General features: G+C 45.5%; 1 protein-coding gene across 2 annotated transcripts in view; it reads right to left on the bottom strand.

The window, feature by feature from the left end:
• CHCHD3 (coiled-coil-helix-coiled-coil-helix domain containing 3) overlaps positions 1-3,267 on the bottom strand; it is a 267,701-nt gene extending 264,434 nt beyond the window's left edge. For both annotated transcript variants that reach the window (XM_054015802.1, XM_054015812.1), the window contains exons 1-2: positions 3,113-3,267; positions 82-193 (exon numbers count right to left, since the gene is read on the bottom strand). In XM_054015802.1, the coding sequence (XP_053871777.1) occupies positions 82-193; positions 3,113-3,196 (196 nt within the window). In that variant the 5' untranslated portion in view covers positions 3,197-3,267. The remainder of the gene's footprint in view (positions 1-81; positions 194-3,112) is intronic.
• Positions 3,268-27,298: the final 24,031 nt, after the last annotated feature.

The raw sequence follows: 27,298 nt of genomic DNA, 5'->3' as shown, positions 1-27,298 counted from the left end.
ATGGTAACAAGTTTATCATAGTAATTTGAAAACTTCATCATACTCTATTTCTCCCCCAATTCTCAGAAAGTATGGCCATACCTGCATCACCTCCGAGCAAGCCATGGTCACCAGATGCTGATCGTCGCTGAAACTGTGGCCTTGCAGTGGATGAAGAAGGCTCCTTCATACGATCAATTACACTCTCAGACAGCTGGAAAAAAACATAAAACCCAGCAAGATAAAACAGGTTGCCAAAAAAAAACCCAACCACAGAATAAAAACCAAACTTCTAAAATTTTAATCAAAGATTTTAAATTAGCTTTGCAAAGCAATAGGTCTTCCACCCCCATGCCTTTCTTTCTTCCTCTCCAGACAGAGCCTGGAGGTAATTTTGAATATTGGCAGGGGGAACAAGGGCATTTTGGGCTTGCTATAGAACAGGGGTCGGCAACCTTTAGGAAGTAGTGTGCCGAGTCTTCATTTATTCACTCTAATTTAAGGTTTCGTGTGCCAGTCACACATTTTAACATTTTTAGAAGGTCTCTTTCTATAAGTCTATAATATATAACTAAACTATTGTTGTATGTAAAGTAAATAAGGTTTTTAAAATGTTTAAGAAGCTTCATTTAAAATTAAATTAAAATGCAGAGCTCCCCGGACCAGTGGCCAGGACCCGGGCAGTGTGAGTGCCACTGAAAATCAGCTTGTGTGCTGCCTTTGGCACGCGTGCCACAGGTTGCCTACCCCTGCTATAGAATATGAACAGAAAGCAGCAGGGTGGGGAGTAAATTGGTCTGGGGAAATAAAATAAAAAATGGAAGTAGCATAGGCAATGTAGCAAGTTCTGTATTGTTGACATATTGTTTACATTTTGTCCATCAGTTTCTCTTTTCTTAGTTATTTGGATCCTAATGAAGAATCATATTTTGTGTTTGCATAACACATAGCCCAAAGGAGCCTTGATTTGACTGGGGTCTCTAGACACTACCACAATACTAATAATAACAACAGCAAGTGTAATCCTCAGCTAAATCCAATCTAACATCAGCATAAGCACAGAATTCCCACATTTGTTAATAGTTTCAATGAATATGCATTGACGTGGGAACAAGAAATAAATGCACAGATTCTGTAATGCACAGATTCTCATAGTCTGTAATAAGCCTAGTTGACCCGAGGGAAATACTTGACAGTAATATTAGTAAAATGGGTAGAAATATGAAATATTTATAATGTTCCAATTTACAACTGTATCTTGTTCCCACTATGCACCTTTTTGGAAAAAAGTAGTAAAACGTTATTATTTACTTTTTGGTCAAATTCTCCTGTGAAAAATAGGTTGCGGCTAATTAAAATCTAATTTTAACTTTATCAAAATACCAAACCAATTACATAACTAATAAAACCCTGTAAAAATATTTTATTAGTACAAATTCTTAATTGAATCTCCCTGCTAAGTCTTTGATCAAATATACACTTGAAGGTTTAAAATTATTCCATCCTCCTTATTTGCAAGGCTTAGACAACCTCAACCCAGGAATGGTTCTGACTCTCTATCATATGCTTAATTTTATTCATGTGAGTGTTAGCACTAAAGCTGGGGATATTCACTAGAGTAATAAGCATTTGCAGCATTGGGGCATAACAGACGTAGCAAGAAACAAGAAGATTCTAAAACTGCTTGATCGATAAAGATATAAATAGAATATGAACTGCATTTGTCTATGTCCTCCCTATATCACATCTGAACCCACGTTAATTCCCAATACTTTAAAATCAAGTTTACTCTTCCAAATGTCCTATCCATTCCCCAGCACCAGTGCAGTCACACTGACAGTAACAATGATGTAAGAGCTACTTTAAACCACACTGAGGTATTTAAAATACCATGAGTGCCTTGGGTGAAGAAGAAATACAAGGCTTTTCTGTATATTGAACAGGGACTAAGCCCCGCCCCCCACCGATAGAAGCCCCCTTCCCATTGGCTACTACGCGGTAACCATGGAAATCGCCCAGGAAAGGCAAAGGGTCCGGAAACTTTTTCCGCCAGATAACCAGGGGAGGGAAAATACTCATGTACAGCACCAGGTATCCCTGTCTGTTTTGGAGCATTCTCCCATGCAAATGGCAGAAAAGGGCAACCTGTTACCACCCAACAAGAACCCTACAGTGCCTTGTCTAGTAAAACTTTAATCTTCTGATGCAGGGAACAAGGCATTTCAAACCCTCTTAGAAAAACCTGTGTGTGCGTTGATCAGTGACAGAATGAAAGGAAAGAGGACGAAATAAATAGGGCATGTGGAACGGGTGAGAGGAAAACAAGAGGAAGTCAAGGAGAAAGCGCAGGCTCTTCCAGCTCAGCGTCCCGCCTCTTCGCGTCCTCCTATGAGTTTTCCTTATAAGTCCTGATGACGACGAGATCATAGCTCCCTATTCACGGGAACACTTCACTGCCACATAAGAACGGCCAGACTGGGTCAGACCAAAGGTCCATCCAGCCCAGTATCCCGTCTACCGACAGTGGCCAATGCCAGGTGCCCCAGAGGGAGTGAACCGAACAGGTGGTGATCAAGTGATCTCTCTCCTGCCATCCATCTCCACCCTCTGACAAACAGAGACTAGGGACACCATTCCTTACCCGTCCTGGCTAATAGCCATTAATAGACTTAACCGTAGGACTTTATCTAGTTCCCACACTCTTCTAAGCTTCCTACAACGCACCCGGCCTCCACAAGGATGACGGGCCTCCTGCAGGTGGAGGGCAGAGAAGAGCGATGGGGTCTTGGCGGCTGGGCCAGGGGCTAAGGACCAGGGGGTGACGAGACTGCGGATGCAGCAGGGTAGGGGAAACTAGGGAGCGATGCAGGAGAGAGGAAAGGGGTCCCGGGGCAGGGGGGGCACAGAGACAGGGGGAGGGAGCGGGACGGGAGGAGGCACAGGGAGGGTCTCGGGGCAGTGGGGCTGGAAGACACACAGCAGAACGGTGGGCCGCTGAGCGGGTCAGAAGAGGAACTGGGGAGGGAGGAGGAAGCTGCCGGGGGCGCGGGCAGAGGGACGAGGCGCTGGGCGCCCCCAGGGGCCCCTGCCATGGCCGGGGGCGCGTCCCGTGGGTCCCCGGCCCCTCTCTCACCCGCACGCCCTTCACCACCGTGATATTCTCGTTCTCATCCGCCTCGAAGGTGACGCGCCGGGCGCTGCTCCCGCCGCCACCCATCGCGGCTCAAGGCTGCTAGGCCACGGCCGGGGACAGCGCCAAGGAGACTCGCACGCCCCGCTGCCAGCTCACCCCGCTGCAACGCCACCCACCATTGGCCGGCCGCCGGCTAAGCCCCGCCCCCCACCGATAGAAGCCCCCTTCCCATTGGCTCCTACGCGGTAACCATGGAAATCGCCCGGGAAAGGCAAAGGGTCCGGAAACTTTTTCCACCGAAAACTTCCCGCGGGCGGACCCTACAAGTCCCAGAATGCACAGCGCCACGACTACACGGCGAAAAGGGTGAGCGAGACGCAGTGCAGGCTGGGTAGAGTAGTCCGCCAGGGTCCCCATTGAGCTAACCGGTCTCCCATTGCATGCTGGGAGCTACAGATTTCTTGGCGTCTGGGAAATGTAGTTCTCTTGCGTCACCGGGCTCTCATTGGCCTGCGCCCGACCCTGGCAGGGACTCTCTGCCACTGGGTCTGAGGGAGCCACAGGGGGCTCTAGGACCGTCACCTGCCTCTCGAGGGCGCGGGGCTCTCTGGGACATGACCCCCGTGGTGGCCGTGGGATCCCACTACAGGGCTCACAAGGACGTGACCCCACTGTGGGGCTGCAGGGTCCGCCCCCTCCCTGAGGCAAAGGGCTCAGTGGGACGTGGCCCTGCAGGGGCGGGGCTGAATGATCTCCAGGGCCTGCCCCCAACCCCTGGGGGGGGATGGATGGGCACAGAGGGAGGGTTGCCAGGTGTCTGGTTTTCGACCCGAACACCCGGTCAAAAAGGGACCCTGGCGGCTCCGGTCAGCACCGGTGACTGGGTTTAAAAGTCCGGTTGACAGGCTCCCGGGAAGCAGCCAGCATGTCCCTCTGGCTCAGAGGCGGCCATGGGGGCTTCGCGCGCTGCCCCTACCCCAAGCACCGGCTCCACAGCTCCCATTGGTCAGGAACTGCAACCCATGGGAGCTGCGGGGGCGGCGCCTGCAGGCAGAGGCAGCACGCAGAGCCCCAGAATCGGAGGGACATGCTGGCTCCTTCCCGGCAGCCGTCTCAGGTAAGCGCTGCCCGGAGCCTGTACCCCTCACCCCCTCCAGCACCCCAACCCCTGTCCCAGCTCGAAACCCCCTCCTGCACCCAAACCCCTTCCCAGAGTCTGCACTGCAAACCCCCGCCCATGCCCCAACCCCCTACCCTAGCCCAGAGCCCCCTCCCGCACCCTAAACCCCTCATTTCTGGCCCCACCCCAGAGCACGCACCCCCATCTGGAGCCCTCACCCCTTCCTGCACCCAACTCACTACCTCAGCACGAAGCCCCCTCCTGCACCCCAAAGCCCTTCATTCCCGGCCCCATCCCAGAGCTCCAGCTGGGGGTGCAAGCTGGAGCCCTCACCCAGCTGGAGCCCTCACCCCATCCCCCAGCCCAGAGCCCCCTCCTGAACCCCTCAGCCCCGCCCCCTAGCCTGGAGCCCCCTCCTTTACTCCTAATAAATTTGTTAGTCTCTAAGGTGCCACAAGTACTCCTCTCCTTTACTCCTAATCCCCTGCCCCACCCCGGAGCCCTCACCCCCAGCCAGAGCCCTCACCCCCTTCCACACCCCAACCCCCTGCTCCAGCCCAGTAAAAATGAGTGAGGGTGCGGGAGAGTGAGCAACAGAGGGAGGGGGGATGGAGTGAGCAGGGGTGGGGCCTCAGAGAAAGGTGGGGCAGGGCAAGGGTGTTTAGTTTTCTGGGATTAGAAAGTTGGCAACCCTAGCACAGGTTGTCCTGAAATTGTCCTCTCCTCCTAGCTCTATTTCCCTGTGTGCATCCACTATGATGCCATGTTTAATTACATCACCCTACACTATTTCTCAAATAGTCTATATATGTTTACCGAGAAAACTATGTTTTTGTAATATACACACATAAATTCCTGAGAAATTTTAAACAAAATAAAAACCAAAATCAAAGGGCCCTGTCTATACAGTAAGATTCCAGGATTGTCACTCTGTCTGTCTGTTGCTCTGAAACTTAAAATATCTATAGAGTCAGTGTGTATCAATGAAAACAGCTACAACCATGGCTGAGAGCTCTTTTTGTTCAAAATATCACCAGGTTCAATCACCACGGGGATTCGTGCTTTGTTATAGTCCAGTTTTTAAAGTTTGCAGTCATTTTTGGCTTTTTTACCCTTTACAGATTACAGCTATACGGGTGCGCAGGCTCTTGCATAGTACAAAATAAGATTCTACCATTCTTATGACAGTCCTAGATGCATATTATATTATTTATTATTTGTGTTACTACAGCACCTAGGAGCTCTAATCATGGGCTAGGCACTGCCCAAATGCACAACAAAAAGACGGTCCCAGCACTTAAGTCTATAAAAGACAAGACAACGGGTGGATACAAACAGATGGGGGAAGTACAAGGAAACAATGTGACAATGTTGGTTAACATGCTAGACAGTGGTATCATCTATACATGGTATATTGTCTTGTAATACTGTTTACCTTACTTTATTCATTGGTTTTGTACCTTTCCCATACAGCACCCCCCTTATAACATTTCAGGATCATGACTCTTATAGCTTCAGGATCACTCCTGCCATCTAGCCATAAAGAAATGGAGGTGATCATTACTGCCTGGGCTTCTTTGCAGCTTTGCTGGAGTTCACAACCTCCAAGTGGAGAACCCATGTTCTGTTTTCACTGTCCTGATGGTCCAGTACCTTTATTGACATACACTTTTCATATGTGATCTTCTTTGTAAGAGACTCATTTCAACAATAGAATCAGTAGCCAATAGTGTACAATACCTTTCCTTTCCAATCTGCAGCATAACCTTCCTTTGGGCCAACTATATTAGGGATATTTATACTGGTGTAATGCCCCCATGGTAGATTTGCTATACCAGTGTAAAATAGGTGGCTTTCCTTGATTTTAAACAGGAGATAAGTGTATTTTGAAGAAGGAGTTGGAAGAAAAGATGGAGATTACATAGTATGTGGTGTTGAGAATGACCTCAGGTTCCACCGTATTGTATTATAGATGCCAAGGATATAAGGACAGTCATGAGGCAGGAGGCAAGCTATATTGTACACATACCTGGTCTCCAGGAAAATATGTTCTTTTTACTTCATTCTCCCACTATCCCTGTTTGTTTGTTTCATCCACCCAGAGGCAAGATTTGAAGCGGAGACTGTCTTTTTACTGGCTGTTAGTACACCATCCAGAACAATGAGACCCCGATTTTTTTACTGGGTCCTCTTGACACTACTGTAATACATATAATAACAACAACAGTGATTTGGGGGTATCTTACATATTTTTTGACCCTTTGGAGATCTACTTAAGTTAAATTCTGCCCTTCACAGCCAGATTCACGAAAGGCCCTCACATTTATACTGAAGCAGCACTGAGCCCCACCCCCTGCAGAAAATCTGTCCCAAAGTGTTTTCTTTTGATCACAATGGATTATTTCGACTTATGTCAACTGGGTCATTTCATTTCTTTGAAGAGATGTAAACATCACGTTGCTTGCCTCAACAGAACTGCTCATATGTCCTTGATATATTTTCAAGCAATTTTTATTTGGATGTAAAGTGTCTGTCAGCCAACATTTCAGCAATATCCGCCTTTCCTGGGGTTTAAGATATTGTTGAAGCATTGGCTGATAGCCACTTTACTATCAAATAAATATTGCTTGAAAATATATCAAGGACATCTGAGCAGTTTTCTTGAGGTATGCAACATGATGTTTATGCCTGTTTTTATGGATGATAAACCAGTTTCTCAGAAGGGGTATTTAGCATATTGTACATTTAGCACCCCTGTAATTGTATACATTTGGGAAGGAGTGGATGGACTACATTATCTATATGGTATTTGAGCACCTGCTAACCAGATGTTTGTTTGACAATTTCTTTACCTCACCAGGAATGTCTTTTCAGAGTCAAATTCAGTCATCTGTGTAACAATTATGGCAATTTCCTCTTCCAAATCAGGATAACCTCCTCAAATATGTTTTGTCCTCTGTTTGAAGAGTTCTTTATGCTACATATCTTAAAAAATATTCATGGTTTGGTGTATTAAAGGTTCTGGGTTTAAAAGATCATTGTGTTTCAACAAGAGCTATTCCTTACCAAGAATTTTTATGCCCTCAATCTTATTCTTTATTATTTGGGATCACTGAATAGTAGTAGTAGATAGTCATAGATTTCAGAAAAGCAAATTTTGAGTAATTAAGGGCCAGAATGCCCTTCCTATGGAAAAATCCAGGAAGACAGGGAGGATGGAGGAAACTTACCCCTCAGAATTTCTTCAGATCATTCTGATGAGAGGGCAAGGTTCACCACTTGTGGAATGGGCAGGAGTGTGGTCCCCCAGAATCCAGGGATCCCTCAAGATAGGTGCAAGATAGTTATCTGCATGGAGGAAGGATTCCCCTCTGGGCTACACAACACATTTTGTGGGGCTTCCGGGGCCAATGATGTATGAAGGAAGCTCTGTGAAAAAGGCTGCAGCATTTACAGACCAAGAATTATTCATAAAAAATGTTAGGCAAATGAACTCAGAAACTGTACCATGTCCACAGACAATCTGAAAACATATAAAAAGCTGGAGTTATTGAATAAATTATCCACTAGAGATCATTTCCTTAATCCTAGTAAGTAGTATACCCATTTTAAAGATGGGGAACTGATGTGCAATAAGGTGAAGTTACTTGCAGTAGGAGGGTGTGCTGGCTCCGGAGCTAACTAACTCCCCACCAGTTTATATTAAGGGCTAGTCCACACTAACCCCCCACTTCGAAGTAAGATACGCAACTTCAGCTACATGAATAACGTAGCTGAAGTCGAAGTATCTTAGTTGGAACTTACCGCGGGTCCACACGCGGCAGGCAGGCTCCCCCGTCGACTCCGCGTACTCCTCTCGCGGAGCAGGAGTACCAGCGTCAACAGTGAGCACTTCCGGGATCAATCCGGGATCGATTTATCGCGTCTAGACAAGACGCGATAAATCGATCCCAGAAGATCGATTGCTTACCGCCAGACCCGGAGGTAAGTATAGATGTACCCTAATTGAGCTCTGATTGCAGCAGAATGCAGCAGGGAAACTCCCTTCTGTAGTAAGTGAAGGCAATGTAGTAAGTAAAGGCCTAATGAAGGCCCAGTATGAGGCATGAACCAAACTAAAGTAATGGTCAAGACTTTGCTAATATGAAGCAAAGTTAAGCTGTGAGCAAGAGGCAGGCCCTGCTCACAGAAGTTGGCAAGGAAAGGGCTGATGTTGCATAGTTACAGTATAAACATGGTACCAAGACATACCATACCGGAACATTCCACAGATAACAGGGAACAGACCGACCCATCCCAATGACAGGGGCAAAAGGGTAAAATGATGGATAGAGTTGTTTTGATCGAACCAACAGGTACAAGGTGCGAGGCGGCACCTTACTGCATAGAGGGGTTGTACCTTGCTACGTAGAGGGGTTGCACCTCAATACGTCAGGAGTGATGTGTAACTTGTTTGTACCTGTGTATAAGAATGTGTCCCTGGGGTGGTGTCTTTGTCCGGCCACGGGGGCAGTGGAAAGTCCCGCCACTGAGCCGGGTCCTTGCCAAGAGGCACTTTTCTCGTAGTATGCCCTGATTGAGGCTCAGAAACCTACAGGGAACTGCAATTGTGTCCGAGATCGCAATAAACCTGGCCGAGGTGCCTTTGTATCTTAGTAGACTCTGTGGTTATTGGGGATTCTCGTCGGGTCTGCTGTGTCAGCTATCTGCGCAGAGCTGGGGCAGCACACAGAGGGAACACACGCACGCAGCCGAGTGATATCAACAGGAGAAAGCAGAAGCACCACACCGGTAGCCTCTCACAACACTGGTGACCCCGACCGCTGATCTGGTGAGTAAGCAAAACTGCCGTGGTAGGAATCGCGATCTAACATGGCAGTAAACCTCGAGCTAGGGAACCCCCTTATCCCCTCCCTCATGATCCCCACGGAGTTTGATGATTGTTGGACCCACTGGATTGCCAGTAAGGGGGGTCCATATGAATTTAAAAAAGAGAGTGGGGAAACATGGACTGGCTTATGTAGAGCGATGGTAGAAACCGAGGCTCTGAGAAACAGTAATAAGAGTAAAAAAGCAAGAATTTTGCAACTCATGTCTCTGGTAGTGAGACGGCTCAGACAGCATGTTGGAATGCTGGCCAAACAAGTCACAGAAAAAACAGGAGGAGTAGAAGAGGTAACCCGGGCAGTTGAGCACTGGAAAGCCCAAGCTCTGTTAGCACAGCAACAGGCGGGCCAAACTCATGATATGCTCGAGCAAGTAAAGCAGGAAAATAAAAAATTGGAAACAGCTGTAGAAAAACTGCAGAAGCAAAAAGTGCCGTCCCCTGTTATAAATATTGGTGGTAAACAGCAGGCTTCAGGTAGCTACCCTGTGCCTGAAGAATGGGGACAGAAGTGGAAAAAGGTGGTCCTAGTAAAATTAAAAGATGAAACGGGGTCCACTGCATTGCAACCAATACCTTATGATAAAAGCCAGGTTCCAGTTAAACTTAAACTGAGACCTAGACTGGTGCCTGTCAGAACGGGACAAGTAAGTGCACAGAGGGAAAGAGCAGCACATAATACTTTCACAGAATTGGTAAATCAGATGAAGGAAAATATGGAACAGTTCACAGAGCACATTAGGAGACAGGAGCTGTGACTCGATCGCAGGGGAGTGAATAAAAAAGCATTTCAAAGTAAAAAACCAAAATTAAGTGGGTTAACACCTAGAATTAATGCATTAACACATGGAGTTGCCCAAAACCTGTTAACTGCAGCAAAAAAGGGCACTCCTGCCATCCATCTGGCATGCACACAAAAGCAACAGACATTGGGGGAACAAATTCAAGTTTTACTAGAGCAAGTAACTACCCCCATTCTCCTCTCAAAGCCAGGATAAAAAACAGGGGCACTGTTCCTAACTGTGCAGGTTCCCAACTGCTTTGACCCACGGAACCACACTCCGCACTCATATCTGAAAATAGAATTGTCTTTCTCAAATATTTTTACATACCGGTTAAGTTTTGTCCTTTATATGCTTTCTTATTAGTTTGTTAAATTTGCTGCTGCTGCCTGTACTTTCAAATATCTTGATAGAGTTAATCTCTCTTGGCTCAGGTCTCACTACCTTCCTAGGTTGCTCTGCACCCCCACCCTCTCTCCCCCGCCTCTCCTCAATTCTGCTCTCCTTTTGTTTTAAAAAGTTAAAAGTTATAGTTTTTACAGAAACCTCCAAAATATACAGCAATTGAAAACAGAATAAAACAAGAAACAAAAAGAAAACAAGGTAAAAACTTTACTTTAAATAAATCCAGTAAATTAAGTATTTTAACCTTCAGGAATGCAACAGCTGGAATTATTCCTAACTTTCTTGAAGATATGGTTGCCAAGCAACAGAAATGCACACTCTGCTTCTAATCCTAACCACTCACTAATATTCGAAACATTGGCGTTTCTTATTTCCATATAGCAGAGTTTTAAAATAATGTTAAATATAAAGTAATGCAAAATTCCCTGTTACCAAATTAATACAATATATTTGGCAAATATTAATATATTTTTAACAATTTATGTAACAAGTTTTACATAAGGTAATAATTTGTTTATTCAGATATAACCCTTTTTATTTTTTATTTTTGTTTGCCTTACTTTGTATAGTTATGAATAGAATTTTGGCGCCATTTGTTGTTAATTGTAAGTTTGTCCTGTATGTCATGGGTGTTGTTTTGTGTTGTATGTTGTGTGTGTCACGTGACTATTTTTTATTATTTTTATTTTGTTGCAACAAAAGTCAATTTTATACCCTTTTAAAAATTTATATATCTGTGGTACCACACTATTTTAAGATCATGGTTGGGGTATAATCATTATTAGCACCAATTTTTTGTGCAAAGTTCAAAAAGGTTTCAGTTACAAATATATGTACATATATTTCCATATATTTCTGCCTCAACAAATAATGCAATTGCAAACAAAAAATATTCTCTTATCAATCACAGTTTTGTTTTGTTTTTAAAAAATTTTTTTTTTTTTGTTATTCAAAGAAAAAATGTAAGGGGAAACCTTCAACATTAAGGTAAAAATAATATCAACAAAATGTTAATTTCTTGTTTGGGCTTTTTATAAACTTGTTTGCACTTTTAAATATAGTTATAAGAATATCATAACCAAAATGTTTTAAAATAACAATTTATGCATAAAGCTAATCAAACAATTTGAACCGGTTTCCACTTTTGGCTCCCAAACATAGCAAAGCATCATGAAAGTATACCCTCAAATACCCTCAAAGTACTGCATTTAAAATTTATTTTAGTGTAATTTTATAGTTGGTTTAATTTTGTATGCTTTTCTTTTCTTATGTTATGTTAATGGGAAGCAGTGGTTGTTAAAGTTGTGCATCTAAACAGTTAACAAAAGTGAAATTGGTATCACAAGCAAATTAACTCTAAAAAGCTTGGTAAAAATTCTGTTAACTCCTTTGCTGAAACAAATTGTTCAGCAAGGGAAAGCAATACACCTTCTCATGGAAGATTGTGAGCATTTATTTTAGCCGTTAAGCATTACATTTCGTATAAAAATATTAGTAATGCACTTCAAATGAAAATGAATGTCTATACAACAATTGCAAAAGTATAGCTTGTGTTATAAAAGGCTTGGCCCCTATTACATTGTCCTTATTACATTGTAAACAAACTAAGTTAAACTGTGTATTAAGTTTAAGTTACTGAAAACAAAAACAAAAAAGAAACCAACAAAAATCCTTTATTATGTTAACTAACTAGCTGTTTAAGTTGCATCCCACAGACCAAAGACACCAAAAAATATCACACCCTGAAGAAACCAGATGATATCAGTATACAGTGGAGAAACTGCCAAGCATCAAGAACAGAAAAATGAAGTGCTTTATAAATAAGAGACTGGTCAAATACACCTCTATCGACCATATATGGATAATTAAGTTAACAATCAGCTAAAAACCACTAGCTGGACCAGGATAAGCCATCATTTAATTTCAACTTGGTTACTATGTAAAAACAACTGTATTATTGCTGTACTGCTGTATTGTTGTCTTATTGCTGTACTGTATTATTGCTGTACAATATTTACAATGTGCATAACCTTGCTAAACTGTTTAACCAACACACAGGTAAAAATCAACAAACAAATGGCAGCAAACAACATGAAGGCAAGAAAAAAACAAAGTGGTAAACAAACAAAAAGTTACATAGTAATGACAAATTGAGTAAACAAATTGCCTGTTAGTACCAGTCATAATTTGGGTCACTGACACTGCATCCTAACTGAGGCACATGTTATTCAAAACAATCTTGTTCAGTGTCTGGGTACCAATACTACATCCTGACACAGCACTATTTGATAAATTGGTTACTGTCCATTCAGTATGTTATCTGGAAGACAGCATCCATAAGGAACAACTGGATCTATGTCAACTACTGGTGTATCGCAGAGCCGTGCAACCAATGGAACAGAGAAGTTAACCACATCTATTTCCTGCCCAGTGAAGCTAACCAGAGGGTGACAACTAGCAGTAAGGGTAACCTATAACATGAATGGACAGTACTGAGTAGTAACTAATTACAATATATTTCTATATAAATGCCTCAGAGGTAGTGTCACTACTCCAAATTTCTGTTTTTCTTCTCATATACATAGCATTGTGAGACACACCATCACAATCCCTATCCAGTATTTCAAAACACTCAGCCTACTACTAATGATAAGACAAGTGATAACTAGAATTGCCCTAATAAGAGTGCGTTTCTATCTGTGTCACCAAAGTAAAAGGGACAGAGTACAACACCGGACTGGTAAAACATGGTTATGCTTAGATATAAAGTGGTGTCATATGTACACATACATACTATACATATATGCCCATACACACTCCAAATATATATGCAATATCCATATAATTGATATATATTAATTATTTCGGAGTGCCTCTAAGGCTCAATCATAATACTACATTCCTCAGTCATGGTCCCGGGCCTAACATTCCCAGGCCCACCATAAGGGACTAAAAAATAATTAGATAATAAAATCTGTCTGCCAGTCGTACGAGGGAATGTGCAGACTAAACAGACGGATGGGGCATAAGTGTATGAATAATAAAAGAAGGTAACCATATAAGTGTTTAGCCCACTGGGTTATCTTCAGTCCATGCATTATGCTTTTCCGGGACGATGAGTAAACATCCTCCCCTTAAAAAGACAAAAAGTGGGGGAATGTAGTAAGTGAAGGCAATGTAGTAAGTAAAGGCCTAATGAAGGCCCAGTATGAGGCATGAACCAAACTAAAGTAATGGTCAAGACTTTGCTAATATGAAGCAAAGTTAAGCTGTGAGCAAGAGGCAGGCCCTGCTCACAGAAGTTGGCAAGGAAAGGGCTGATGTTGCATAGTTACAGTATAAACATGGTACCAAGACATACCATACCGGAACATTCCACAGATAACAGGGAACAGACCGACCCATCCCAATGACAGGGGCAAAAGGGTAAAATGATGGATAGAGTTGTTTTGATCGAACCAACAGGTACAAGGTGCGAGGCGGCACCTTACTGCATAGAGGGGTTGTACCTTGCTACGTAGAGGGGTTGCACCTCAATACGTCAGGAGTGATGTGTACCTTGTTTGTACCTGTGTATAAGAATGTGTCCCTGGGGTGGTGTCTTTGTCCGGCCACGGGGGCAGTGGAAAGTCCCGCCACTGAGCCGGGTCCTTGCCAAGAGGCACTTTTCTCGTAGTATGCCCTGATTGAGGCTCAGAAACCTACAGGGAACTGCAATTGTGTCCGAGATCGCAATAAACCTGGCCGAGGTGCCTTTGTATCTTAGTAGACTCTGTGGTTATTGGGGATTCTCATTGGGTCTGCTGTGTCAGCTATCTGCGCAGAGCTGGGGCAGCACACAGAGGGAACACACGCACGCAGCCGAGTGATATCAACAGGAGAAAGCAGAAGCACCACACCGGTAGCCTCTCACAACACCTTCTATCCCAGGGACACTTGTTCCACACTTCCTGGAGTAAATACACACACACACACAGGATTAGTACAATGAATATAGGAAATGAAATATTTATTTACAGAGGGATGAATGGAGAAAAACAGGGGGTGGAAGATAGGGTGAGCAGTAAAACAGGGTTACATCCAACACAAAGCCCCACAGGTCCAGTGGCACCACAATATGAAAGGCCAGACACCGAACAATGTATCTACGTTCAGGAGTTCTGGGCAAAGTTCCAGTCTGGCAGTAAAAACAACGAGGAGTCCTTGTGGCACCTTAGAGACTAACAAATTTATTTGGGTATAAGCTTTCGTGGTCTAGGACCCACTTCATCAGATGCATGGAGTGGAAAATACAGTAGCAGGTATATATACACAGTACATGAAAAGATGGGAGTTGCCTTACCAAATGGGGGGACAATGCTAAGGAGACAATTCAATTAACAGTAGAATACCAAGGGAGGAAAAATCACTTTTGTAGTGGTAATGAGGATGGGTTGCGGGGAGGTTGAGATCTTGCCCCAAGTCATCCCAGACACTAATGCTAAGCCACAGGATGGCAGCATCTAGTGTCAGTGGAGTCCAAGCACTATTTCAACCCCACAGTTTTGGATCAACTTCCCACAAGGGGAGGTGAAGAGCACCCTCAGCAACACACACACACACACACACACACACACCACTCCTGGTGGTGGGAGGGGAACAGGAGAAAGGACAAAAGAAGTAAGAGATGAAGAGAAAGGAAGGAGGGATGGAGGAAAAGGTAAAACGAAAAGGACAAACCCTAATGTCCCCAGTGATTCCACGGGACAAAATCCCAGGGAGGGAATAAAATTCTGCCACCTTAAACTAGTGTTTTCCATGCCTAGAATTCAGGTAGCACCAGATGGATCAGACTGAGCAGGATCCAAAACCTCTTGGAGGCTCTTACCTTCTAAACAGGGACGTCTGTTTTCTAGTAAAATCAGTAAAAGGAAAGGAGAAAACTCGAAAGAGGCTCCTGCTCGCACTCACATACGTGAACCCTAATACTCTCTCAGGCCTCAAAGAGAGACCTCGAGAAGGAGACTTGCTGAAGCAAAGCCACAGGGGTCTCTGAGGTTTCCCTGGCCCTGCGCCCCTGTCCTGCCTGGCTGATGTCAGCATCTCTCTCTGAGGTCACCACCTCCCTAACACCTTTGACCAATAGGCTGAGGTCCTGCAAAAGGCCTTTGTGATGTCACTGCCACACCCACCCATCCCCTGAAGTGCTAATGTCCTGCTGCTGGCCTGACACTTTGAAGGTTTGAGCTACTCTCTGGGGATCACCCCACTCAATGCGTCTTCATTCTAGGAAGCAAGCCAGCTAGACAGTAAAACATCAGAGGCTGCTCCCAATGCTACACTCAGTGTTTCCAAAATTAGTAGACTTTATGGCCAGAAGAGACCTTTAGAGCATCTCATCTAACCCCCTGCATATCATAGGCTTCCTGTATAGTACAATAGTTACTTTTTGGGCACACACATTCCAGAAAGGCATCTAGTCTTCATTAAAGAGCAGCAGCCCAGGAGGCAGCAAACAGGGCTGCTAAGAGGGGAGTTTGAGTGGGAGTCTCATTGGAGGAGAAGGTATCTGTACTTGTGTCTGTCTTTGTAGTCCTTGTGTGTGTGTGTGTGTGTAGAGGCCTGTAGGGGCAGGGTGCTGGGAGGGCCGCCGAGCCCTGAGTAGGGGGCCCATAAAAGCGGCCGCCCAGCCAGGCAGCGGCCCAGGAGGCAGCAAACAGGGGAGTTTGAGTGGGAGTCTCATTGGAGGAGAAGGTATCTGTACTTGTGTCTGTGTTTGTAGTCCTTGTGTGTGTGTAGAGGCCTGTAGGGGCAGGGTGCTGGGAGGGACGCCGAGCCCTGAGTAGGGGGCGGGGCTTGGCTGAGTAGGGGGCCCATAAAAGCGGCTGCCCAGCCAGGCAGCGGCACAGCTGCAAGCAGCAAACAGGGCTGCTAACAGGGGAGTTTGAGTGGGAGTTGGGGAGGCAGGAGGGCCCGGTGTGTGGTGTGCTTTTTATCCCCAGGAGCTGTGGGCAGAGATTGCAGCAGCCATGAGCCAAGCAGCAGGGGACAGAATGCAGATGGCTGCATGTGGAAGCTGTGGTATGTATATAGTTCTAGCAGGTGAGCCTGAACAGAGGTATGTTTGCATGAAGTGCCGCCTAATAGCGTTACTGGAAGAAAAGATTAAGGGGTTGGAGATGCAGGTAGATACCCTGGTGGAGTTTAGACGGGGGTTCGAGCAGCTGATGGAGGACAGGCAAGGAGGGACTGAAGGGGGATGCTCAGGGGTGCAGGTGGAAGCAGAGGTAGAGGACTGTGAGGGGGGAATGTTAGGGGGAGAACAAGGGCAGTGGAAGCATGTGACCGTGAGAAGCAGGCCACAGAAAAGGAGGGCTAGTGAAGGGGAAATAGAACTCAGGAACAGGTTTGGGTGTTTGGATAACGAGGAGGGGGGGCAGCAGGTGGTGACTGAAGGTGGGAGGGTGAGGAAGAAGAGAAGAGCAGCTAGTCTGATAGAGAGAGGGGAGGAGTTGATGGAGACAGCACCAAATCTGGGACCCCAGAAGATTCAGGAAGGCACAAGGGGGAGTATAAGGGAAGATAGGAACAGACACGGGTTAGGACTAGAGGGATCAGAGAATAGATTAGTAGATCGCAGTGTTGCCAGGCAACGGCAGGTGTATGTGATTGGGGACTCTTTACCGAGGAGATTAGACAGGCCTGTGACCAGGGCGGACCCAGAAAACAGAAGGGTGTGCTGTCTACCAGGCGCAAAGATACGCGATGTGGACCTGCAATTGAAAAGGATACTAAAAGGAGCAGGTAAGAACCCCTTGATAATCCTTCATGTAGGAACGAATGACAGGAATGCTAGGTTCTCGTTAGAGAGAATCAAGGGAGATTATGCCAGGCTGGGTAAGACGCTCAAGGAGATAGAGGCTCAGATTATCTTTAGTGGGATTCTGCCTGTTCCTAGAGAAGGGCAGCAAAGGGCTGATAGGATTGTGAGAATAAATAGTTGGCTATGGGAGTGGTGCTATAAGGTGGGCTTTGGAATGTATGGCCACTGGGAGGCTTTCGGGGACAGACAGCTGTTCTCATGGGATGGACTTCACCTGAGTAGAGAAGGAAATAGACTTCTGGGAGGGAGGCTGGCTCATCTCATCAAAAGAGCTTTAAACTAGGAAGTTGGGGGAGACGGTTGGGAGATGTACAGTTAATCTCCACGCCAGATTCCAACATTGAAAAGGCGAGTGATGAGATAAGAGGAGATATAGCCGGGGGGATGGGATTGGACATAAGAAGGAGAGGGGGGATGAACAGTAAGGGGTCTGTAACAAATTGCGTTACTAATGGGAGACAGGCTAAACGGCATACATTAGGATGTTTATACACCAATGCGAGAAGCCTAGGTAATAAAATGGAGGAATTGGAGCTCCTGGTCCGAGAATTGAAACCGGATATCGTAGGAATAACTGAAACGTGGTGGAACGGCAGTCACAACTGGAATACAGATATGGAAGGGTATGCGCTGTTTAGGAACGACCGGAACAAAGGTAAAGGGGGGGGGGTGGCATTGTATGTCAATAATGAGATAAGCTGTAAAGAAATAATAGTTGATGGAATAGATAAGACGGAGTCCGTCTGGGCGATACTCACACTGGGTAAAAGAACTACTAGAGCCTCTCCAGGGATAGTGCTTGGGGTGTGCTATAGACCGCCGGGATCAACCCAGGATATGGATAAAGAACTATTTAATGTGTTTAGGGAAGTAAATACTAATAACCGATTGCAGGAGTGGGCTGATAAAGTTTGCGGATGATACGAAGGTGGGAGGCGTTGTAAATTCGGAGGAGGATAGGGATATTCTGCAGGGAGACTTGAATGAGCTTGTGAATTGGAGTATCAGAAATAGGATGAAATTTAATAGTGAAAAGTGTAAGGTGATGCATTTGGGGATGACTAATAACAATTTTAGTTACAAGATGGGGACGCATTGGTTAGAAGTAACGGAAGAGGAGAAGGACCTAGGGGTCCTTGTAGACCGCAGGATGACTATGAGTCGACAATGTGACGTGGCGGTGAAAAAAGCCAATGCTGTCTTGGGATGCATTAGGCGAGGTATATCTAGTAGGGATAAGGAGGTCCTGCTTCCGTTGTACAAGGCGCTGGTGAGACCTCATTTGGAGTACTGTGTGCAGTTCTGGTCTCCCATGTTTAAAAAAGACGAACTCAAACTGGAACGGGTGCAGAGAAGGGCGACTAGGATGATCAGAGGAATGGAAAACCTGTCGTATGAAAGGAGACTAGAGGAGCTTGGGTTGTTTAGTCTGACAAAGCGAAGGCTGAGGGGGGATATGATTGCTATCTTTAAATATATTAGAGGGATCAATACAAGGGAGGGAGAGGAATTATTCCAGCTTAGTACTAATGTGGACACGAGAACGAATGGATATAAACTGGCCGTGGGGAAGTTCAGGCTTGAAATTAGACGAAGGTTTCTGACCGTCAGAGGGGTGAAATATTGGAATGGCCTTCCGAGGGAAACGGTGGGGGCGACGGACCTGTCTGGTTTTAAGATTAAGTTGGATAAGTTTATGGAGGGAATGGTTTAATGGTAAAACATAGTAGTCAAGGAAAACCAAGCAATGGTAGGTAAATAGTATAATGGCTAACAGGGGTCAGGCTAGAGACTCTTGCCTATATGCTCGTGGTCTTACTGATTGCCATATTTGGGGTCGGGAAGGAATTTTCCTCCAGGGTAGATTGGCTGAGCCTCTGGAGGTTTTTTGCCTTCCTCCGCAGCATGGGGCAGGGATCACTAGCAGGAGGGTCTCTGCCGATTGAAGTCACTAAAACACAGGATTGGGGATTTCAACAGCAGAGTCCAGGGAAGGGGTAGGGACGGTTTTATGGCCTGCAGCATGCAGGGGGTCAGACCAGATGATCATAATGGTCCCTTCTGACCTTAAAGTCTATGAGTCTATGAGGAACTGTGTAATTATGGGGGACTTTAACTTCCCAGATATAGATTGGGGAACAAATGCTAGTAGCAATAATAGGGCTCAGATGTTCCTAGATGTGCTTGCTGATCAATTCCTTCATCAAGTGGTAGCTGAACCGACGAGGGGGGAGGCCATTTTGGATTTGGTTTTGGTGAGTAGTGAGGACCTCGTTGAGGAAGTGGTTGTAGGGGACAACTTGGGCTCCAGTGATCATGAGCTAATTCGGTTTAAACTAAACGGAAGGAGTAACAGAATTAAATCAAAGACTAGGGTTTATAATTTTAAGAAGGCTAATTTTAACAAATTAAGAGGACTGGTAAGGGAAGTGGATTGGGCAAATGTATTAATGGATCTAAAGGCAGAAGAAGCCTGGGATTATTTTAAGTTAAAGCTGCATGAGCTGTCGGAGGCCTGTATCCCAAAAAAGGGAAAAAGGTTAGTAAGCAAGAGATTTAGACCGAGCTGGATGAGCGACCGTCTCAAAGGGGCGATTAGGAAAAAACAGAAAGCGTACAAAGGGTGGAAGAGGGGAGGGATCAGTAAGGAAACTTACCTTAGTGAGGTCAGAGCATGTAGAGATGGAGTGAGAAAGGCCAAAAGCCGTGTAGAGTTGGACCTTGCGAGGGGAATTAAAAGCAACAGTAAGAGGTTTTACAGCCATATAAATAGGAAGAAAGCAAAGAAAGAAGAAGTGGGACCGCTGAAGACTATAGCTGGAGAGGAGATTAAGGATAATCTAGGCATGGCACAATATCTAAACGAATATTTTGCATCGGTGTTCAATGAGGCCAATGAAGGGATTAGGAATATTAGCAGCGTGACAGAGGGGGATACAGGAGGGGGGATTACCGTATCCGAGGTAGAAACCAAACTTGAACACCTTAACGGGACTAAGTCGGGCGGACCGGATGATCTTCATCCGAGAATATTGAAGGAATTGGCGCGAGAAATAGCAGGCCCCTTAGCGATAATTTTTAATGAATCTGTAAACTCAGGGGTGGTACCGTTGGACTGGAGAATAGCTAATGTGGTTCCTATTTTCAAGAAAGGGAAAAAAAGTGACCCGGGTAACTACAGGCCTGTCAGTTTAACATCTGTAGTGTGCAAGGTCCTGGAGAAAATTCTGAAGGAGAAAGTAGTTGAGGACCTTGAGGTCAAGGACAATTGCGACAAATTACAACATGGTTTTACCAAAGGCAGATCGTGCCAAACCAATCTGATCTCCTTCTTTGAGAAAGTAACAGACTTATTAGATAAGGGAAATGCGGTGGACCTAATATACCTTAATTTCAGTAAAGCGTTTGATACTGTACCGCACGAGCAATTATTGGTTAAATTGGAAAAGATGGGGATCGATATGAAAATCCAGAGGTGGATAAGGAACTGGTTAATGGGGAGACTGCAGCGGGTCATATTGAAGGGTGAACTGTCAGGTTGGAGGGAGGTCACCAGTGAAGTTCCTCAAGGTTCGGTTTTGGGACCCATTTTATTTAGTCTATTTATTACTGACCTCGGAACCAATTGTAGGAGTGGGCTGATAAAGTTTGCGGATGACACAAAGCTGGGAGGTATTGCCAAGGAGGTGGTGGAGTCTCCTTCCTTGGAGGTTTTTAAGGCCCGGCTTGACAAAGCCCTGGCTGGGATGATTTAGCTGGGAATTGGTCCTGCTTTGAGCAGGGGGTTGAACTAGATGACCTCTTGAGGTCCCTTCCAACTCTGATATTCTATGATTCTATGGCCCATTTCAAACAGTTGACAAGAAGGTGTGAGTAACAGTAGGAGGAAATTAGTATGAGGAAATTAGTTTTTGTAATGACCTATCCATTCCCAGTCTTTATTCAGGCCTAATTTGATGGTGTCCAGTTTGCAAATTAATTCCAGTTCTACCCAAATTAATTCTGCTTATGCCCAAATAAATTTGTTAGTCTCTACGGTGCCACAAGGACTCCTCATTGTTTTTACTGATACAGACTAACACGGCTATCACTCTGAAACCAGTCTGGCAGGGAGTCTTGGGGATTCCTGGTCATCTTTGGCAAAAGTAAACTTTTGACAACAAACCCCTTCAGCGCTGCCTTCTTGCTGCTCTCTGCAAACCCACACAGAGCAACAATCTTCCCACTTAGCTAGCTACAGCCTCCCTCCTTATTCCTCATGAAAGGTCACAAGCCCCCAGTACTCACAACCCATACAGCTCTGGGCAAAAGTGATACTGGTCCAGCTCTGGTTTGTCCTTCTCAGGTGATTCCTCTTGGGCACAGTGCTCCTCCTGGCTTCTGTCCTGGGGCGTCCCCAGTCAGCCACTCTGCACTCCCAGTTCTCGGGCAGGTTCTCCGTTGCTTCCCTATGTGAGGGCCTGCTCACTGTAGCCCTCTTGTCTGGATGCTAACAGATTCTACACCTAAGCTGCCATTTGGATTACTCTTTGGAATGATTCCAGAGAGACTTTGAGCAAACCAGCAAACTCCCCAGAAATGCTACAAATATGATCTAAGGACTTGCAATCATTTGTAATGTATATGATCTTTTAACCATTCAATAACTCTCTTCTTTTCTTTTATTAATAAATCTTTAGTTAGTTTACGAAGGGTTGGCCAACAGCATGATATTTGAATAAGATCTGAAATATATATTGACCTGGGGATAAGTATCTGATCTTTTGGGATTGGTAGAACTTCATGTATGGTGAATTGGGTTTTCAATAACCTCTCATCATATAAGACCAATTTGTGTGGATGAGAACCAAGGGCTGGAATGCCTAAAGGGGACTGAGTTTGACTACTTGTTAACCAGTGTGGTGCTACAGAAGCTCTTTTGTTACTGGTTTGGTGAATCTAATTATAGAATGACTCACCAGTTTTTGGGGTGTGCCTGCCATGTTTCTTGCGATCAGCCCTGAGTGCGACATCCTCAGTCCAAGCTTGGCACCAGTCACAGTGATTTCTGGATGCAGCACCGAACTGGAAAGGAGCATGGAAATGCAGATTTTTTTCCCTGAGAGATTGGGACTGGAGAGATGCCTGAACAAAAAACCTTTCTGTCTTGGGGGGTGTGGCAGGGCAGGGGTAAAACCCCCTTTAAAGCCCTGCCAAAATGCTGGCTACAGCCTGCTCTCTGGCCACTAGGCCAGGTGTAGAGATGCAGGTACTCAGCAGGGAGCCCAGCTGCAAGCCCTAACGAGGGCTGGCTCAGACAAACATGCTGGGCTAAGTAGTGACAACTGGGCTGGGGCTGGAGAGGGCTATAAAAGCCCTGGGCAGACATCAGTGGGGAGGCTAGCCTGGGAGGACACAGAAGGGTAGTATCTCTGTCTCCTTGCCAGGGCCGGCACTGGTTTTTTTGCCACCCCAGGCAAAAAAGCCTCCCACCGCCCCCGGCGGGGAGCGCAGAAGGGGAGGGCGCTGAGCCCGGCCGCGGCCCCGCTCTCCCCAGCTGGCCAGAGCGCTGGGGGAGGGCGGCGAGCCCGGCCGCGGCCCCGCTCTCCCCGGGTGAGCGCCACCCCCCTCCAGGTGCCACCCCAAGCACATGCTGGGAGGTCTGGTGCCTGGAGCCACCCCTGCTTGCTCCTTGCCAACAAGGAAGCTTCAAGGGCCAGGAGACCCTGAGGAGGGTCTGTGGGGCACTAACTGTTGGGGGATCTGAGAACTGCACAAGCACTGTAAATAAAGACACTGGGGTGATCCAACAAAAGGAGGAGTGAACACTCTTTATTATACCAGCCTAAACACAGGGTGCAGGCACAAAAGTGGGAGAGCCTGCGCCGACCCGGTGACATGGGGGCTGGGGAGTATGTATGGAACACACCCCCATCCCACTGACAGCAAGCCTAGTGTCCCTGCACTCGGGCAGAGTCAGCTAGGTGCACCTGCAGAACACATGCTTCCTGGAAAATGGGCACTTAAAAAGGTGAATCTGGCCACAGAAGCAGGGAGGAAAGTTTGCTCAAGAGAGGCTGCTAGAGACTTCTAGGGAGCCTTGTAGCTTGTGGAACCCAGCCCAAGGCAGTGACTAGCCTTCCCTTCCCTCCACTCTTTGTTTATGGCAGACAGACACTGCAGCCTTGAGAGGGGCTCTGGATGTCAGCTCTCTTTTTGGGCTCTGTAGCTGGACCTGAGGAGCAGTGCTAGGGACTGGAGATAATTAGACTCAGAAAGGACCCCAGGAGTGAGTGCATCTCCTGCAGGGAGCAATGAGCTTGCTCCAGAAGGCACCCAGGGGTAAGACATAAAGAGATGATGAGTGAGCCCAGGCTGAAAGCCGGCCGACTACACTTGGGCACCCTCTTTCATTGCTGCAAATAGACCTAGACATGGACAATGCTCGTTTGACATGCCGTGAAGCTCAGAGTTGAGTACTGCACCTCCATACGTGGCCAAATCCTGCTCCCATTGAAATCAGGGACACAACTCTCAGAGACTTTAATAAGAGCAGGGGCACGCCCTTGATCCTTGAAAGGCAAAATTCTGCTCTCTGTTACGCACTGGGGTCCAACTCATATTCTGCCCTCCCAATAGGCATATGCTTCTCATAGACCTCAGCAGGAGTTCCACACACAGGGAGCAGAATATCGGTGTCAGGTGCCACCTTGGGGAGGTGAAAGCAGAATTTTGTCCTTAGTGAGGAAAAAGAAAATAAAAAGGCTTTGCAGAGCATCTGGTAAGGCCTGACTGCCTTCCACCTTGTGATCAACTTCCTTTGGATGAGCTTTGCAAACCTAAAATAAAGGCCTGATTTTGCAAGGCGCTGAGCATCCTCCACTCCCATTGACTTTCCAGGCAGCTGGAGACACCTTGGGATCAGTGCCTAAAATTACTACCTTTCGCTCTTCATGCTCTTCATGTTTTGTTCCTGTTACTTTAAGGCCAGCACCAGCTGGGATTTTGCAGCATGGCCTACAGCCGTCCTGCCAGTAGCAGTTAGCAGCTGGTATTACTGAGATACACAGCGTTCTATATGTGACTAAGTCACATCTGCATGGTTTGCTTTCATGAATCTTCATGGTTAATGACCTGATTCAGTGAGAAAAGATGAATAATTCTCATCTTTGCTGAACAGTAAAGGGCAAATTCATCTCATCCCATTGCTGCAACAGGATATCATGCAGTGAGCACAGAGGCCTAGTTACCCATCCAAAGCATGCTGTGAAATTCTGAAGACCAAACTTCACATTGGCTGGTTGGCCATTTACTATCTGAAGGAGGAGATAGCATCCTGTGATCTACCAGCTCTCGACAGAACACCACTGGTCATTGGCCCATAGTTTTAGAACTCCGGGTATACAGCCTTGTTCTCCATTTCCTGTACCAGACACAGGGCCGGCTCCGGGCACCAGCTTCTCAAGCAGGTGCTTGGGGCGGCCGCTCCGGAGAGGGGCGGCACGTCCAGGTATTCGGCGGCAATTTGGCGGACGGTCCCTCACTCCGCCTGGGAGCGAAGGACCTCCCGCCAAATTGCCGCCGCAGATCGCGATCGCGGCAAACAATTCTCAACAGATGACCACTTTTCAATGATGGCTAGTGTGACTCCAATATATCATATATATGCATCCGAAGAAGTGGGCTGTAGTCCACGAAAGCTTATGCTCTAATAAATTTGTTAGTCTCTAAGGTGCCACAAGTACTCCTGTTCTTCTTTTTGCGGATACAGACTAACACGGCTGTTACTCTGAAACTTTCCAATATATCACTTAGCTATATACGGAAAGCAGTTGCAAGGCTTAATTAGTTAATGCTTGTAATGTGCTTTGGGATCCTCGGAGGGGAGGTGTTATGGATTTCAAAGCTGAATATATTCATATTATGTCATATTATTATATGATTATTGATGTTGATACGTTTTTATCGGATTGGCATGGTGCACATCAGCACTAAGTACAGCTGCAGAATTTGCAGCCAGCCAGCCTGTCATTTCCAAGACCAGACTTGATTTATGGTCTCATTTCCTGTTTTTCCTCCCACTGCTCACAGACCTTTTCTTTCCTCGCCGTGGTCCATTTATTAAATGTAGAGTTGGAAACACAATTAGAATTTACTCAAGTCTGTAATATCTGACTACTAAATCTTCAGAAGAGTAAAAATTCTTCCCAACTTCCATCTTATCCGCATTGCCTGTTGAACTGATTAACTCAGCTTTACTTATTGACTGAGTAAAAAAAAAATTGTCCAACTCCAAGCAATAACTATGTGAATAATTCGGAAATGCCTCAGCATTGCTAAAAGACCACAAGCCCAAAAGCACAGGAAAAAATGCCTTCTTGGCATCCCATAAGTACTGATGTATGAAGCTGAAACCCTGAAGTGTCGTGGTGTTAAGCAAGGATACAGCAGGTGGAACAGATAAGGTTCAAAGGAGAGGGGGAAAGCTATTAACTGTGGATTATGGGAAGGTCCCTTCCTTAGTCAGTGCCAGCAGAAACTAGATCCTGATTTCATTTGCGTCTGTTTCCTCTGCTAAGTGCCACTTTGGGATTCTAATTTGAAAATATCAATGTGTATAAAAAATCGTTGTATTTAAGCGAGAATTCAACCTTGTTTTTCAGAGGTGCCATACATACATCATTTTGCAAAGCAAAAACAAAGGCAATGGCCAAAAACAAAGCCATTGTTCCAAAACAGCTGAACTAAAATTGTGGGGGAGGCCCATGTTTCTTGTAGATTTTTTGTACCCAGGTCTCCTTCAGCAAATGGATGCTAAAGCAACAGTCAGGCCAAATACAGTCAAAATGTAGGTTTTCTGCAGAAGAAGCTTTTACAAACCTAAGCCCAATAACATTTCGATTCTATATATATCATACATTTTTAACTAAACAAGGAATTCCCTGTGGTGCTTACAACTATACATTGCAGCATTATGCTAGTGCATGAGAACTAGAGAGTGAAAATGACTGAAGACCAATTATAAATAAAAGTGACATTGACCAATTGATTTTCATTGTCCAGCATCTCCAGATACTGCCGTGATAAGTGTACTAGTAAAACACATGGGGGATGGCAGATTCTTATTTCTTACCCTTGCAATTCGTTTGACTTCAGCAGAGTTACTCCTGAATTGCCCTGGTGTAGGTGAGATCATAATTAGTTCGAGGGAGTTGTCTTGTCAGTAGCTAGAAACTGCATTATACATTTCTGGAGGAAGGATTCTATTCCATCCATAGACTATGTTAATGCCTGTTTACCATAGGAAAAAGCTGTTTGTAGAGTAATTCTATTCTATGAAGGTCCTTCCACCAAGCCCAGCACCGTGGTATCTGAGTGCTGAGATTTCCATAAGACTTACAACACAATATAGAAGCCCTGCTTGGCATTCTAACTATCCAGGGACCCAGTCTTTGATGCGCTGAGTGTCCTTGGCTCCCATTGTACCACTGTCATTGAGCTGGGGAGCAGGGTGGAGAGCATGTTATGTTTTTCTAAATGCTTTGACTATTTTGAATGCTACATTTTGTTAACAAAACCTTTTTCAGTATACATTAAAAAAGACAGGCAGCTAAGAGGGCTGGGCAAACAATTCTCAGCAGACAGTTTATTCAATAGATTTAGCTCTATTTTTCCTTTTTGGGTGATCTTCACCTCTGTGCAGAATGCCATCTGAATGAATTACCTACAGCCAGATCATGATCGTAACAGATTTGTTTGTTGTTTGCAGTTGTTTCATGGGCAATTCTGTGTGTACATGATGGCTTGGGAAATTTTGTCTGTGTAAAACTGATGAATCCTGGTTGATTTTATGAAATGTAAGAACATAAGAACGACCACACTGGGTTAGACCAAAGATCCATCTAGCCCAGTATCCTGTCATCTGACACCGGCCAATGCCAGGTGCCCCAGAGGGAATGAACAGAACAGGTAATCATCAAGTGAGCCATCCCCTGTCGCCCATTCCCAGCTTCTGGTAAACAGAGACTAGGGACACCATCCCTACCCATTCTGGCTAATAGCCATTGATGGCCCTATCCTCCATGAACTTACCTAGTTTTTTTTTAACCCTGTTATAGACTTGGCTTTCACAACATCCTCTGGCAGAGTTCCA

The sequence above is a fragment of the Malaclemys terrapin genome, chromosome 1, assembly GCF_027887155.1.
Source record: "Malaclemys terrapin pileata isolate rMalTer1 chromosome 1, rMalTer1.hap1, whole genome shotgun sequence".
Taxonomy (NCBI): Eukaryota; Metazoa; Chordata; order Testudines; family Emydidae; genus Malaclemys; species Malaclemys terrapin.
This window is presented reverse-complemented; position numbering and strand designations above follow the sequence as displayed.